This window comes from Eleutherodactylus coqui, chromosome 1 (assembly GCF_035609145.1).
Source record: "Eleutherodactylus coqui strain aEleCoq1 chromosome 1, aEleCoq1.hap1, whole genome shotgun sequence".
Classification (NCBI taxonomy): domain Eukaryota; kingdom Metazoa; phylum Chordata; class Amphibia; order Anura; family Eleutherodactylidae; genus Eleutherodactylus; species Eleutherodactylus coqui.
The window spans coordinates 333,594,216-333,611,712 of NC_089837.1; the positions used below are offsets into that span (position 1 = coordinate 333,594,216).

The 17,497-nt window shown below is 43.5% G+C and overlaps 1 protein-coding gene across 1 annotated transcript in view; it reads left to right on the forward strand.

The window, feature by feature from the left end:
• Positions 1-17,497, forward strand: part of REPS2 (RALBP1 associated Eps domain containing 2) — a 183,327-nt gene that overhangs the window by 160,131 nt on the left and 5,699 nt on the right. The window contains exons 17-19 of the mRNA XM_066575650.1: positions 173-250; positions 6,546-6,691; positions 16,957-17,062. Of these exons, the coding sequence (XP_066431747.1) occupies positions 173-250; positions 6,546-6,691; positions 16,957-17,062 (330 nt within the window). The remainder of the gene's footprint in view (positions 1-172; positions 251-6,545; positions 6,692-16,956; positions 17,063-17,497) is intronic.

The window sequence follows — 17,497 nt, forward strand, 5'->3', positions numbered from 1 at the left end:
CCCAAATGCATTTTGTATAAAAATGTGAGTTTTCTCAGTATACCACTATAATAACAGTATAATAAAAGCATTCAGCATATCTGCTTCTCTTACATTTTCTTTTCTGTCTTCTAACAAGCTCACCTTCCAGTCGTTCTGTCCTCTCCTAAGGTGAATGCTATCTATTTTACAGAATGAACGAGGAGTAGAGATTGAATTACAGACTAATAAAATGTTGCCACAGATGGAGGAAAGCAGTCCTGCCAAAAAGGTAAATCAGACTTTTTTTTACTGTTGCAGCGTTATCTGTCACTCACAAGTTTATCTCCAAAATCCTTTCTAGTTTACAAAGCCACATCCATTACTCCTATGTGTCAGACAGGCTGCAGATAGAAGGGCTTTAGTGCAGGCATCCCTATGCAGATGTTTTACATTTACTTACTCAGCTACATTCTCATACTTCATTATACTTAGGACAAGCCAGACTATCAGATTAGTTTTTATGAAATAAAATGCAGGAAATTGTGAATTCTCATGTTATTCCTGCTCCCCCCCACACACACCCCTTCTCTAGATAATGTAGTTCCATGGGAGTTCCAACTTAAAGTGAATTAGTGTCATAAATATATTATCAGCTTCACACGAGTTATCTTATTATTGCTTTAATGGACATCACAGTCTTATATAACTTTGAACTCCAGGGTGGGCCATGGGACAAGTGATTTTGGTCCTAGCAGGGTTTCCTCCATAAGGCTGGCTTCAGACTGGCTCGCCGCTACGGAGTGTATTAACTCATGAACCACTGATTGTTTTGACTATTCAAACTGTGTTATTGCACACAAGTTTGAAAAAAAAAGCAGTAAAGATAGTTTTTCCCCGTACAAGAAAAGATAGGGCAAGTCCTATCCTTTGTCACACGTAGTAGTAACGCGAGAGAATTCCGCTAGTGAAAACTAACTGGACAAAATCGCGGTCTTCTGTTTAAGGTCCTTAATGCAAACATATTTCCCCAATGAGCCCCAGTCACAGTGCATCACAGATTATCCCCATCAGGTTTCTTTCACACGAGCGCATGCACGGCAACAGCTTTTTTACGTTTTCATGCCCGCTCCGTATAAGCACATGAAAGGGCGTTTTTCCGCGATCACAGACTGCCTTTTCTCGTCCATTCACACAACCGTGAGCGTCGTTTTTAGCGAAAAAATACGCCGCACCCCAGAAATCCCTCGCTCTGCCAGAATCCTCGGGATGCCTTCCAGTGCCTATATAGAGGCACCTATAAGCTTTTCACAGCGTTGGAAGCTGCAAAAATTCCTCCCTCTCCCTTCTCTTTCCCTGCTCCCATAGGAGTCTATGGGACCCGCCGGCATATATTGGCCAAAAGATAGTTCCAGAACTATCTTCTGGCTGAGCGTATATGCGCCGGCCGCGTATATGTTCTATTTTTCATGCTGCCAGCATATTTACGCGCCGTATATTCGCCTATGTGAACGAATGCATTGAAAATCAATGCCTCTTATGGCATGGTATATACACCTGGGCGATGTTTATGCGCTCGTGTGAAAGAGACCTGAGTACCAGCTTTAGTGTTCCCCTGTGCACTAGCCCAAGTGTCCTCCAAATTGCCAACCACAGTGCCATCTGTGAGTACCAGCCATAGTCCCTGGCATAGTCCCTGACATGCAGACACCTGTATAACTTATCCTGTCCTGGTCGCATATTTGGGATTTCAGCCGCACTTAAGCAGCGGTGCTGATTAGAGCCACCTGATTAGCTCTTCGGCACCACGTGACTACACAGCGTGCACGCGGATTGCCTTCAGCAGCCGTGCACTGCACTACACCCTACACTTAAGCAGCTGTGCACAGACCCCCCTTTAGGGTTAGGTTTAGGTTTAGGGTTAGGTTTAGGGTTAGGGTTAGGTTTAGGGTTAGGACTAACCCTAACCCTAAAGGGGGGTCTGTGCACAGCTGCTTAAGTGTAGTGTGTAGTGTGCGGCTGCTTAAGGCAATCCGAGTGCACGCAGTGTAGTCACGTGGTGCCGAAGAGCCAATCAGGTGGCTCTAATCACAGCAGCGCTGCTTAAGTTCGGCTGAAATCCCGAACCCCTGGTCCTGCTTATATTCTCCTCTCAGTCACTATAATGTGTTATACACGCTCAAAATCGTTTGCGCAAACCACAGACAGTACAACCCATTGGTTTCAATGGGTTCTCCCACATTCATGCTTCATTTTTGTGCGCATTTATGCACGCAAAGCACCATAGTAGTCTATAGGGGTGTGCAAATGCGTACTCCATCTGCACTGAACTGCGCGATTTAGCGATGTTATTCGATAACACCAAGGACTAATTAGGCTGCCCAGGCAATTCAATCACATTGCGAACGATGTGAACGTGCCCGGTACTATAGAATAGTACAATAAAATGTGGGGATATGCCCCCGAAAGCACTTGGTAGCACTCGCTTCACAGCGCAATTATGTCACGCTCTCGCAAGTGCATATATGCCTACGCTCGTTTGCAGGAGCCCTGAGGGTGTATTTACACAGGTAATAATATGTAGTTACTAGATACACAGATCGCACACATTGAAATAATCAATTTTTTTCAATGGGTTAATTTACATGAGCGTCTTTTCACTTACATTGATATTGCAAAATTTTAAAATCGCATTATTTCCTATTTTTGGGTGATTCCACTGTGAGAATTGCCCATTGTTTCCCATGGGAGCAAGAAAAAAATGGGATCATTTGCCATGTAATTTGCATGCAAATGCGATGGACAGCAACGCAAATCATGCGTATTTAACACAGAAACACATTGTAAGAGACAAAATTGCAAGTTTAGTAGTGTGATGTAGGTCCACTTTTCTCTAACCTATATCGCACTCACCTGTGTAAATACAGCATGAGGCTTTATTTACACAAACGTATATCGGCCACGCTTTCATGGCCGGCATACGCTCCCCATCTGATGCATTGGTTTACAATGCATCAGTTTACATGGGTGTATTACCGCGGTGTAAAAGCTTTCACGCCAGCCAGGAAAGATAGTCCTGGAACTATCTTCCTGGCCGGAATACGTCATCTGCAGCCATAGACTTCAATGGTTAGCTACCGGAAAAGGGAGGTGGGAGACACGCTGCTAAACTACCACCCCCTTCCCTCCTTTTCTCCGCCCCTTGTCGCCTGTTTGCAATGGGAGGGGACGGGAGCTAGTTGCCGTCTGAACGGGCGCACAAATGGCATATTTGTGCGCCCGTTCATGTGTATTTACAGCACCGGCGGGCACACGTAAAAACGCCTACGCTGGTGTGAATAAGCCCTGATGGAGATACCTATGATTATTTGTAGGTTTATGGGACTAGACCGGTGCTGGGATGTAGGACAATTTTTCAAATGTATTATTGATTCTTTTTAGCTGTTCCCGGCCTCTACCCACCGTCACTGAGACAGAAGCGACCTATTATCAATATGAATTTCCCTGACTAGACGCCTAAAATAATAAATTTTATTAGATACCAGCTAAAAAAATGGGGATCATAGAAAAATCACCCATCCATGGACAAACAAACACAAAAAACAACCAGAGGGAGACCAGTGTTATACACACTAGTCCCTGTGCATAATTCAGCAATGAAGCCAATATGCCTAGGAAAAAATGAGGAAATGGATAAATTAGATTTCAGTTTAATAACCGAAACTAATTTTGTAGTGCCTGTAGGGTCTGAAATTCCAGCCAGCAGTGTGTTGGACTAGAAGACCCAAGCACTGATGTTTACTACAATGTTTGCGCCAATTAGGTCCACTATTCATGCCCACTATGTTAGGGGCTGAAAGGTCACACTAACGGACCAACGCGTGTCAATAGAGGTATAATCTTCAGGGACCTAAATACCCTCATACAGTGTTAGAATAATGTCCTGATCGTGGTATGTCCCAGATATCGATGGGTATCCTACCCCACAATCAGGAAAGGCAGTATCAATTAGAACCTCTACCCGTTTATACAGAGAGGAGATGGAAATAAATATATTTCTATACTCGGTTTCTAAGGCCTCTTTCACACAGGGAGCTAGGTCTGCAAAAATCAGGTGCGTAAAGACACGCGGCTGTTAGAACCAATGGTTTCTGTGGGAGCATTCAGATGGAGGAATCTTAACATTCCCATAGGAAACCATTGGTTCTAATAGCCGCGTGTTTTTTACGCGCCTGATTTTTATACACCTAGCTCCCCGTGTGAATGAGCCCTAAGGGTTTATCCTCATTGGATACGTTCCTAACGAAGCATATGACAGAGGTGTTCTCCTATGGCCTGAGAGAATCCTACTCATTAGACACACACAAATAGTCCAGATTCTCCAAATATCTTCATCCAAGTCTTGGATTCCCACAGGCCCTTTCTTACAGTTCTCATGTTAATGAGCATGTTTTTCTAGATGTTTGGTTAATGTCAAGATGTCTGTCATGTGTTTCTCCGAAGGACCTTTCACATGATATTAAACAGTCAATAATATTTTTGTTCCGAATTAGACAAAGCCTGTAGTTCTTCTATTAATCCTCTTTCACACGGGGAGCTAGGCGTGTAAAAATCACACGCTTAAAAAACATGGGGCTATTAGAAACAATGGTTTTCTATGGGAACGTTCAAATAAAGGAATCAGAACATTCCCATAGGAAACCATTGGTTCTAATAGCCACGTGATTTTTAAGCGCCTAGCTCCCTTGTGAATGAACCCTAAGGCCTCGTTCACACGGGCAATAAAATCATGCAAGATGAAAAAAATCCCAGCTAGCGCTGCAAAAACTATATGACTGGACGATTTCCCGCTGTCAAGTCCCAAGCTTAATTATCGGTAAAAATGCCCATTCACACGATTGGGAGCTGCGTGTTATAGCCAAAAGGTGCTGCAGTTCTGGGTGGAAAAGAGAGATGGACAGCCCTGGGAAAACCCTCTTCTCCGTGGTGCTTCCCTTTATTTCAGCGGAGCTGGAGGAATCCCCCAGCAGAGGCGAGATCAGTGTTTTCCTGCAAGTTTAGGACTTGACCGAGGAAAATCGTCCATTCACGTGATTTTTTTTTTGCTCGCAGAATTTTTGTGCGATTAGGTCCCTCATGTGAACGAGCCCTTAACATCCGAAAAACTGAAAAGAAGGAATGCAGTAAAGTTGATTTTCCTGAGACTTATCTTTTTTCAGTTTGCCTCAGTTTCATTTGGAGTCTGTTTTTTGATGGAAGGTAAAGACTGAAGTGTGGGCCTTTTTTAAAATTTTCTGTCCAAAAAAATGGAAACCATACAGAATGAAGTATAGTTTTTTATTCTTTTCATTGTACTCAATGGTTTACTGACAAACAGAAAGTATTCCGTTTGAATCCATTGGTTTTCCTTTAATGGATTCTTTAAATCACACTACGCATGTGCAGTTATAAAGCTAAAGCTTAAGGGCTTTCACAGATGAGCGCATGCGCTTATACGTTCACAGCAACAGAAAGTATTTGTGCATGAACTAGGTTTGGAAATGGCCCTAAACGGGCTGATACGTGCGTGCTAGCATGTAGTACTGTAACTTCTGTGCTTGAAATGCCAGTTCACAGGCACTTATTACTCCCTTTCCGTGGAATAGATTGGCTACTTGATGCCAAATTAGGGCCAGCTGTATCTTTTTCACAGTGTCACTCCCTCCCCATCCCTTTTGCCATAGACTACTAAGGGCCTATCTACTCTCACACGTAGAATTTGTGTGTGAGAAACACACTCTTAGGGCTTATTCACAGGAGCGTATATCGGCTGCTGTTTTCACAGCCGGCCGATATACGCTACCATCTGAGCTGTCTTCCCTGTCCCTCACCGTCTCTCTGCCTCTCTCCTCAACTCCGGCTGTTTGCAATGGGAGGGGACAGGACGGGGGGGGGGGGGGGGTAAGCTCCTGCCCCTTGTCCGCAGCCAGCAATGAGAGGGGCAGGATGTGAGAAAATCATAGCACAGTACATGCGATTTTCACGCGCACGAAAATCACGTTTAAATAGGAAAAATATTAAAAATCATGCATGAAACTCACATGTATATGGAAGTGCAATGCGATTTTTAACTTGCCCATAACAAATGATGAAAAATAGGGCATGCTGTAGTTTTTCCATCCTGTAGCATAGCTGCGTGAGAAAGATCACAGGTAAATAGACACATTTAAAAGAATGGGCGCTATTTTAATGCAACTTTTGTGCGTTTCACACAAAAATGTCAACGTGAGAAATGCATCGAACTCACATGAAAATCGTGTTTATATGCAAGTGGGATGGAATTTTTTTTTCTTCGCTCCCGTAGGAAATAGTGGTCAATTTTGTTAAAAACAGGACATGCTGCACTTTCCTGCTCTGTTACCCAAATTGCTCCCGTTTGTAAGAGGATAAATGAGGTGATGGCTTGTGACTCCCTTCCATAATACAATATATTAAAGTGACTCTAAACATGGAGCTCCTTCCAAATCAGCATAACTACTGTATATCTGTAAATACTACACTGAGTTATGTTAATATTTATGCAACCTTCATGTATTTCTTCCTTGAAGGAGATCCTACTTAACCAGCCACCCACCAAACCATTAAGAAGAAAATTCCATCCCGAAAACCAAGTGCTGGAAAATCATGACTTGTCCTCGGCATCAAGCGTGACCTCATCTGCTACATCCTTGAAGTCGCATCATGCTGTCCAAAAGTATGTTAACCGTGAATATAACGTGTATTTATAAATATCAGTGTTATTTCCCTGGCTTATGATGTGCTGGGCACATGAGAATTCCTACCCTGCAGAATACTGACCTCCACTAAACCATAAATAGCTGGCTTCATAATGACTCCCCACTGTGTCTCCGTTCAGTCTGCAATGTAACCAATGCTGATATTAAACAGCATCTACACCTAAGGGCTCATTCACATGAGCGTGAAACTCACGCCGAAGTTAGCCCCCCAAAAATCGCAGCTAACTGCATGAAAAATAGGGTGAATGGACATTATGAAGACACAAGCTTAATTAGCGGTGAAATTGCCCATTCACACTATTGGGAGCTGCGTGGTGCTTCAAAAAAGCGCTGCTGCTCCCGAGGAACCTCTTTCTCTGCAGGGCTTCCCTTCATCTCAGCGGGGCTAGAGGGATATCCCCTGCATTGGTGAGACCAGGGTTCACCTGCAGGAGAGAATAAGGGATTCCCAGACTGCTGGGGATTTCCTAATTCTCCCCTGTAGGTGAACCTATGTCTCGCGCTGCTGGGGATATCCCTCCAGCCCAGCTGAGATGAGGGGAAGCCCTGCAAAAAAGGAGATTCCTCAGGGGCTTTCCTTCATCTCTCTCTCTCCCTGCTATGGAGTGATTCCCCTGTAGTGGTGGAAAAAGAGGTGGAGGGGCTATATGGCTTTCCCGAGTGTGGGGAAAGAGAGGGCATCGCGAGAGGGAACCGCCCTCTTACCCTGCCCGCTATTTCTCTTTGCTATGGGGGAATCCTTGGGAGAGTCCCTTTAGCCCCGCCCTCTCTTTGTTGCTTTGCACCACCTCTCTCCCCGCTACAGGGCAATACCCTCATAGTGGGGAGAGGAAGAGTGCTATAAAGAGATGGCAGGGCTAGAGAGGCTCTCCTAGGGATACCCCCATAGCAAAAGAGAGAGAGGGCGGACGAGAGGGCGGTTCGCTCTAACCCCACCCTCTCTCTCCCTGCTCTCAGGGAAGCCCCATAGCCACTCCCCCTATATTTTTGCAGGACCAAGTTTTGACATGAAGTAAATTTCAGTCTATGGGTAGTAGTCTACCTACCCTTACGGTAATTTTTTGAGCATAAATGGTTTTCAGGAGTTTTCCCAATATATATATATATATATATATATATATATATATATATATATATATATATTATTTTTTTAATCAATTTTTATTGAAAAGTTTTTGTATACATAACAAACAAAAACCGTCAAGTAGGGCAGACAAAGGTACAAGTATTGACAGTAAACATCAAATCCTTACTCACATCATAATACCGAAGTCTCCCCATCTTACCGGCCAACCAACAAATAACTATATGCTGTTAAGGTTAACATCTTCTGCGGGAGAATCCCGAAACAGGGTCAGCCGAGAACACAGTAATAACGACCTAAATTGTAGACAAGACAGACAGGGGGGGAAAAAGAGGGAGGGGGTTGGAAGGGGGGCGGGGTTGCTAATTGTACTGCTCAAAGGTGGGGAAAGAGCCACACCCGGATAAAACCGGGAGATGCTATGTACACAATTCCAGTCTGCGTTAGTTAGGACATATGCACGTTTGCGCTAGAGTTGAGTCCCCCATCCACGGAGTAGGGCAACCATAGCGCAATTCCGTTTCTTTAGCCGGAGAAGAGGCACACCAACCGCATTTTACTCTATTTCGCCTCTGATTAACCTCCAGGGGTACCAGATTTTGTGGAACGTCTCATGTGAACCTCTCGTCCAACTAGAGAGTTCTTCTAAATTCATGAGAAGATCCACTTTATCTTTCCACATACAAATAGTGGGGGGGTCTAGCTGACGCCACTTAAGTGGGATGAGGAATTTCGCAACGTCAATGAGAAACGCAATTAATTTATGTTTTAGGGGATGAAAAGTCGCTGTAGGCTTCCAAAGGAGAACCACCTCAGGGGAGAGGTCCAAACCCGGAGATAACTTTTTCAACACAGAACCGACATCATTCCAGAAAGGTCTCAGAGAAGGGCATTCCCACCAGATATGGAGGAACGACCCAGTATGCGAATCGCACCTCCAACATTTATCCTGCGAGGCCAATTTGTGATCATATAACCATTGATGGGTTCTATACCACCTCACCAATAACTTGTAGTGCGACTCCTGTGAGGTGACACAAGGGGAAAACCCATATGCTGTTTTCAGTATGAGCCGCGTTTCGCTAGGAGTGAGAGAGATCCCCAGCTCCTTTTCCCAGGAAGTGATAAAAGTGGGATTTGACAGAGTAGCAGGAGCAATGAATTGTTTTCGAATAAATGACATCTTTTGCTAGGGTTTTTTACAGCTAATGTAGTCTCGAAAATAGTTAGAGGGCGGGGAGCTTTATGAATCTTCAAAAAGTCTGCAATTGTTTTGTTTACGTGAGCTAGGGCAAGGAATGAGAGGTTGTGGTTAGGGAGCAGCTCCGCAATTATTGCAGAGGTGGGTTCGTGGGCCATAGAATGGACTTCCGAGATAGTCTTATTTTTAAATAACAGCCAAGCACTGATTGAACAAGCGTCCAGCCTAAGACCCAGAGTTCTGTATAATGCGCACATTGGAGTGAGAGGCGAGGGGCAGGGAGCTAGGGAGTTTCTAAATTTATTCCAGGTCTCGAAAGTCCCTCTAAGCAGTGGGTTGCGCACACCTCCACTTCGGACCTTCACTGTGGGGAACCACAGATCTTGTAGAATGGTAGGGCCATATGACCCTTTAGCTAACATAAATGGGGGTACTTCTCTTTAGTATAGTGCACTGTTGTCTCACACTCATACTTGTACAAATGTCACTTACTTGTTGTCACCCCTAGGAGACTGATCTGTATGCAGGCCGAGAGGATTCTTATATAGTTAGCGGTCACAAAAGGCAGTTTAATTTTTTTATTTATAGCCTCAATTAGTATAAAAGGTAAATGCTCCAAATCGTTATGCTGCTGGTTTCTTGGGGAGAAATAGTAATGATATGTTGATTTTAAGGCACATGCCACAATCTGTATAGAATTAAAGGGGTTGTGTGACCCTATGAAACTTTATTGCAAACAGCTGACAATGATATAAAGTAACAAAAGGCATAGTATTCACCTTGTTGTTCATGTGCCAAGTGCTGCCTTTCTCTTCCGTCAGTCTCTCCTCACCTGGACACAGCGATGACATGTCATGTGACCACTGTAGCAAATAAGTGATTGCAGTGGTGACCACAGTGGTGCAGACACATCACTGCTGCAGGTAGTCATTGGCTTCTGTCATTACTGGAGTGCAGGTAAATAGACGAGCACAGACCAAGGAAATGTCATGGGAATGGCAGAAGATTGCTAAGGAGAAGATTTAGGCTAATTTCACATGGGCGAGTGTGATAATGGGCTGTGGATCAACAACATGCAATTTCCCAGGGAAGTAGTGGAGTGTCTCCCATTGTTTTCAATGGGAAACCTGGTATTGCATCGCAGTTGCGTGCACCTAGCATGTGGTGCGATGCTCCCGCCGGCCCCTATTAAAAACAGTGGGTAATGTGATGCAAGGGCACGCCCAAAGATAGGACATGTCACGATTTCTTTCCCGTGGTGCGATGCGGGAAAAAATTGCTCATGTGTTAAAACCCCTTTAAATTTAATTTAATACATAAATAAGTGCTACAAACATGCAAATGATTATATGGCACACTATTGGTATTATAAATGCTGATATAGTATCATTTCCAAGTTACAGGTAATAACATTGTCATTGCTGGCGTCGGCTAAGCACTGAAAATTGTAAATTGCCTATAAAAGAAGAGCTAGACAAATCTGAAATATTCTGTAAATATTGAGATCGTTTTAGGATATCAGATAATACTGGCAGAAGGAATTCCGTCTGTCACTGGCACCAGAGTGAAAGATTGTTGTATGTGATTAATTCACTTGTTTACACATTTTAAGAAATGTATCACATTGACTTTTCAGTGATTCTATTAACACTCCCATGACTATAGTATATTGGGCAGCGGCTCAATCGTTAGCACAATTACCTTGCAACGTTGGGGTCTTGGGTTTGGCATGTACATATGCATGAACTTCATCATAGTACTCTGGTCACCCACTGAACTTTAAAACACACATGCACTCCAAATACGTGCTTGACTTTCCATGAAATTGGCTAGTATTTGTGAGACAGTTAAATTAAAACATGAATGACGCAAACCTTTATAACATAGTGTGTTACATTGTCTGTTAGGCTGAAGGGAAACAATGTTCATCTAATTCAGCCTAAACGTTCTAGTTCATCTACCGGTAGTTTATCTAGTTCAGCATCTGCCTTGTGCTGCAGATTACATTAATGCTACCCTATTTCCCCCAAAATAAGACCTACCCTGAAAATAAATCCTAACCTGCTTTTTCTGGATTTTTGGGGAGGCTTAAAATAAAAGCCCTACCCCAAAAATAAGCCCTAGCTGCATTACATGAAAAAAGAAATACATTAACTTGCAGGCTTGGTCCAGGTCCCTCCCACTGCTCTCTGCAGCTCCAATGCACTTTTTCTTGCAGTCCTCAGCCGCCCACAGAAGATCATTTCCTGGTTACAGGATTAATAAATCCCACCTCCAGAAAGCTCTGGCTGCGATTGGTTCATCGAACACTCCATTGATTGGTTCTTCGACTGCTACTCAGCCAATCACAATCTTCATGTTCTGGAGGCGGGATTTATGAATTGGCCAATCAATGCCATGGCTCAGCCAATTCATAAACTCCGCTTCCACAACGTGATAGCTGTGATTGGTTCTTCGACTGCTGCTCAGCCAATCAATGCAGCACTCAATGAACCAATCACAGCCATGTGAACTAGTGTGTTTAGCGCTGGGGCTCGTGCAAATATGGAGTGTTCACAGCTGGCTGCAGTGAAATAAGGCCACAGCCCTGAAATCCCTCGGTCGTCAGAACAACTTTACCCTTTGGTGAGCACACCATACTGTTTTTACGTCCTGGTTTGCTGGGCTTTAACCCTTTGCAATCCAATTTTGGATTGAGCATTTCTTTGTGTTTTTTCTCTTTCTGCCATTATACTCGCTTGTACAATGGCACAATCTGCTGGCTAGAGCCAGTACTGCGGTATGTGACATGCCAGAGAGTCCCCCAACAACAGAGCGGCCAGTAATATACAGTAAGAATACCATGCTGGACGTCTTCCGACATCGGAGCTGTACAGGCTTCAATTAGAATGTCTTCAGACGTCAGACAGTGGATTGGAAAGGGTTAATCCCCAAGGCCATAAAAACATGCTTCCTCTGGGGATTAAAGCCCAGCAGGCTGTGGATGTTACAGCTCCATGCTGATGGTTACCGGAGTTAGACCACAACCTGGAGCTGTCATGGGGGGCCGCAGGAAGCTTTCCCCAGTCACACCATCGCCGGTATTAAAGTGAATGAAAAGTTAAAGATTTAGCTCCCCTCACAGATCCGATCCATAAAGGGAGCTAAGGTTACTCACCCCCGATCTCCGTGATGTCCCGCAGCATTCATGTCTTTCAGGACCTACACGCCAGACATCATTATATCACACGCAGAAATATAAAAACTCCCTGCTACCAGCTAGTATGAGTAGCTGAGAGCAGAGAGCTGTCACTGGGAACCGCTGTATGCGTGTCATGGTCACATGATCGCTGTTATCCAATGGATAACAGCAATTATGTAAAAATAAAAAAGTGTAAAAGAAGAAGAAAAAAAAGTTGGGGAGATGAAATTACGTATCTAAGACTCCCGAATTTATCCGCGTACCTTACCCCGGCCTCTGCACACGTGCCTGTTGCAGCATGGCGGACACATGTGCAAAGGCAGTGGATTGCCGGGGTAATTAAAAATTTCCCCACACCTGGTTATCAAACATTGCCGAGAGCCTGGAGATTTCATGAGGGGCTGCGGTACGCAGTCCTTGGTCACGTGATCACCACTATCAAATGGATAATGGCGATCACATAAAAGTAAAAAAAAGTTAGTTTCACCTCCAGAAATGGATCCGATCCGTTAGGTGAGGTGAAATTACTTACCATAGGCCTCCGGTGATGTCCCCAAACAGGATCCTTATCCGTGGACCCTTACCCAGCTTTGGCGCAGATGCCTGTCTCTAAAATGGTGGGCGCAAGCGCAGAAGCTGGGGTGGGCACAGGAAATTTAAAATCTCCTTGTTATTAAGGGTAGCCGAGAGCCTGGAGCAGTAACCGAGGTCCGCAGTGAGCGGTCTCCGATCACGTGATCCCCGTTATCCAATGGACAATGGCAATCACCTAAAAGTTAAAAGCCAGTTGAAATTTGATGCTCCATTCGGTTTGGGCCCCATTGTGCATCCAGACAGAAGAGCCACAATGGGTATGTTTCTGAACACAGGACAAACAGTGGTGTCCATTTTGGGGTGAAAGTCTTCATTCCTATGTATGCTGTATGAAAAAAAACCTTTTTAAAATGACACAACTGCTAAAAAAATGAAAATCGTAATGTTTTCCTTCTGCTTTGCTTAGATTCATGCAAAAACTGCAGGATGAACATACGCAGTACACCCCTAGATGGATTTTTTAAGGGGTTTAGTTTTCAAAATGGGGTGATTTGTTGGGGTTCTCTGTAGTTTTGGCCGCTCAAGGGCTTTACAAGTGGGCAATGGAGCCTAAATCACCTTCAAGTAAAATGTCTGTTCTGAAAGCCACCGGCTGCTCCTTTCAGTTTGGGCCCCGTTGTCCATACGGATATAAGATTAGGGCCAAAATGGGTATGTTTCTGAACACAGGACAAACAGAATATCCATTTTGGGGTGCAAATCCTCATTTTCCTGTGCACTATTAAAAAAAACCCTGTTTTTAAAATGAATATGAAATTTTATTTTTTCTCCTCTAAATTGCATAAAGGCCTGAAAAGAAACTGTGAGGTCACAATACTCACGACCCTCCTCAGTGAATACATTAAGGGGTGTAGTTCTTAAAATGGGGTCATTTGGGGGGGGGGGGGAATATATCATTCTGACACCTATGAGCCTTTGCAATCTTGGCTTGGTGTAGGAAAACAAAATGTTCCTCAAAATGGTGATAATTAATGTTAAATTTCTATGTCTCCTAAATGGTTAAAATAAAACGAAAGTTTTTGAAATGTGCGCCCAAAATAAAGTAAACAGATGGAAATATCTATCTCATCAAACATTTGTACAGTATGTTTTCACATATTTGAGATACTGCAGTTGAAAATGTGAAAAAAATAATTGTTTCAAGATTTTCCCAATTTTGGCACTTTTAATAAATATTCACAAATTCTATCGGTCTATTTGTACCACCTAAATGAAATACAAAATGCGGCGAAAAAACAATGTCAGAATCATTTGGATATGCAAAACCTTTACAGAGTTATTCTATGTTAAAGTAACACATGTCAAATTTCCAACATTTGGCCTGGTCATTAAGGCGCAAATAGGCTAGATCATTAAGGGGTTAATGACTTTTAAATGCCTCTAAAGGCACCTGTCATTCTTTAGCAGCACTTGCCTCTGCTGAACTTCCTTCCCCTCCTCTTTTTCGGACAGCTCCCATAAAATCCCACTGGAGTCTATAGAGCCACCTGCGTTGGTTCATCAAAAATGTGTTTGTCTGAAGGAGCCCATGACAAACCATTGGTACTAATGGATGTGATTGTTTGACACTCCTACTTACTGTCAAAATAACACTCTTGTGAGGCCAAATAGTGGAATTTCTGAAGCAGATTTTCCTTTGACGATGCTGCAGATCTACACTAACTCCAATTGGGCTAATTTGAGTATGCTTGCAGATTTTCCAATGCAGATTTTGCATCAATTTTTTTTTTCATTTAACTCAATGGGATAGTAAAATAACATGGACTCCGATAACGATGTTGGTGGCATGGAATCAACTTCAGAAGCCAAGTAAAAAACTCAACGTGAACAGGGCCTTGGACAAGAACTCTATCAGTTGGAAGCCAAATATTTTAGTACAATATTCAACACTAATTTTTGTTACCAAACATTAAATAGTTTGGGTCGTTAATGGTTACATCTGTGGTAAGTTTAATAAATAAGGGAGTAATACAATGTGCCAAAAAATGGATGTTAGGGCGCATTCAGACGACCTTATGGTTTTCACGCCCAGCCGATATACGGCATCTCTCTCTGCAGGGTGAGGAGGCTGGAAGAGCCGGGAGCAGTGCTCTGAGCTCCTGCCCCCTCTCTGCCTCTTCTCCACCCCTTGCACTATTTTCAATGAGGAGAGGCGGGGTGGGCGGAACTAATTCCTGTAACTTACCCCGCCCCCTTTCATTGCAAATAGTGCAGAGAGGTGGAGAGGAGGCAGAGAGGGGGTGGGAGCTCAGAGCACTTCTTCCAGCCTTCTTCCCCTGCAGAGAGAGACGCCGTATATCGGCCGGCGTGAATACCCGGCCGATATACGGTCGGCTGAATAAGCCCTTATTATATCAAGGATGTAATTGAGTTACTTTAGATGTAGGTTCCCAAGTAATTTATTGTTATATGTACAGAATATGCCATAAGGCCTCTTTCACACTGGCAACAGCGATTTTGCCGCCAGAAAATCGAATCTTTGTTCCCGCGATTTTTCAGTGATTTCGCAGCTTTTTTTCTAGAATATTATCGCATTGTGACTCAAGATTTTTTATCACAAAAGTCAATAAAACTTTCCAATGTTAAAAATGTATTGCATAAAAAAATCGCAAGTTCATGCGATGCGATAAACAAGGAGGCTCCATAGGGAAACTTGGCCTACAAATAAAAAATATTGATTTTTTTTTTCTTGCAACATAGCATTAGTCAAAACATAGCTAATGTGAAGGAACCCATTGAAAAGCATGGGCTTCACAAACATGCGCTTTCTTGCGCTATCGCACCGCGTCCTTCTAGTCTGTCCTAATGGGGACTGGTTTAAAGGGGTTGTCCAAGTCTCTAAAAGCAGCGCCCCACCTGTTTACGTGCTGTACCTGCAGCTCAGCTCCATTAATGTGAATAGGACTGAGCTGCAGTACCACCCACAAACCTGTGTATACGAGATATGGCACTGCGTTTAGGGGAAAGCAGCTATATTTTTCTAATCCCAGACCTTTTAACTAACCTCATAGCAACTGCTGAGTTTGCCTCTTTTGTACAAGTCCCCCGGATTACCTCAAATATCTAACCAGGAATAATATTTAGAGGTTTATTTCATTACATCATCAGTGAATGGAACATTCCTAAAAACAGATAACTGTAACTAAAGTTGGGCTTGCCTGTTAAATCTGTTCTGCAGATTCTCCCTTCTCTGTAAATACATGTCTACATTAAAGAGACGATGAAAGAAGAATATATTGATATTGCATGTAACAAGCTTTCCTATTTTATGGCACAGCGAGATACACTTGTGGCCATTATGTCTCAAACTCATTGGAACATTTTAACCCTTTCCTCCTAACCAATCAGTAAGCTGTAGGCAGCGGTAGATGTGCTGACCAGCACTTTCAGTTACTGCTAGAGCACACCATCCTCATCTGCTAGTAACCTAGTTTAATCCAGGGAACAAAAAGCCTGATTATTGCCAGTTATCCCCGTTCTAGGAAACAGACACAGTTTTTATCCCTTCGACTATTGCAGCCATTAGCTGAAGTGTGAGATGCTCCATTGAATGTGTGCAAAGCATATCTGCAATGAATAGATGTTGCATCATAGGCAGGCTGTGTTAACCAGGATGCTGACTGGGGCATAGCCCAGTGATTAAAACTGTTAAAGCCCTGCAAATAAAGCCGCAGACTCAGCAATGTCATGGAGCAGTTCTTAAATGAAATGAAAGAAGGGGACGTGCGGCGCTTACTGGGGCTGTAAACCGTAACTGAGCGTCGACCAAAGGTGAAGATAATGACTGATTCTGGATCAGTAAGAAACCTTGTTACTGTCGTAGGAAAGATGTATTGCTGTGGCAATGATCTCATCTTGACTGGATGCCACTAAGTCTAATGTATTCCATTTATTACAAGTATTTAATAATATTCTCGCTTGATTCAGACATCGCTATCTTTATTGCATCTACTACAGACAATGGAAAGTTCAGGACAAGAGGGAGGGGACTGATTTTGTTCACCACATCAATGCATTGGCATAACATTTGGCATTGTACTCCGGGGTTGTGGCCCATGTATTGTCAGATAATTATTTACAGATGCTCGGGTGGGTGTGTGGTCCTCTGGAAAGAGGGGATTTATCTTTGGACTGGTTTTTATGTACTTATCCTTTATTTTAGGCAACCTTCCAAGCAGAAGAAAGCTATCCAGACAGCCATCCGTAAAAACAAGGAAGCCAATGCAGTGCTGGCCAGACTGAACAGTGAACTCCAGCAGCAACTCAAGGTGAGGAACGCACCCCCATTTTATTTTAATTTGTGAAAATTATTTGTTGTTTCTGTACTAATTTTACAATTTTTTAATAAAATAACCTATGAGTTAGGAGCCACTCTGAAGGCCTTATTCACATGACCATATATGCGCAGATGTTTAGCTGTGTCTAAAAATCGGGCAAAAGTCGCAACCATCTGAAGCATTGGAATCCAACGTGTTCATCCAGATAAATGATTTTTAGGGCTTATTTACACAAGCCTATATCGGTCGGGTTTTCACGCCCGGCTGATATATGCTCCCATCTAAGCAGTTCTCCCCTTCCTTCCCCCTCACTGGCTCTCTGCCTCTCTCCTTCAGTCTGGCGTTTGCAATGGGAGGGGGCGGGAGGGGGTGCAGCTAAGCTATGACCCGCCCACTCCCATTGCTGGCTATGGACAATGGGTGGAG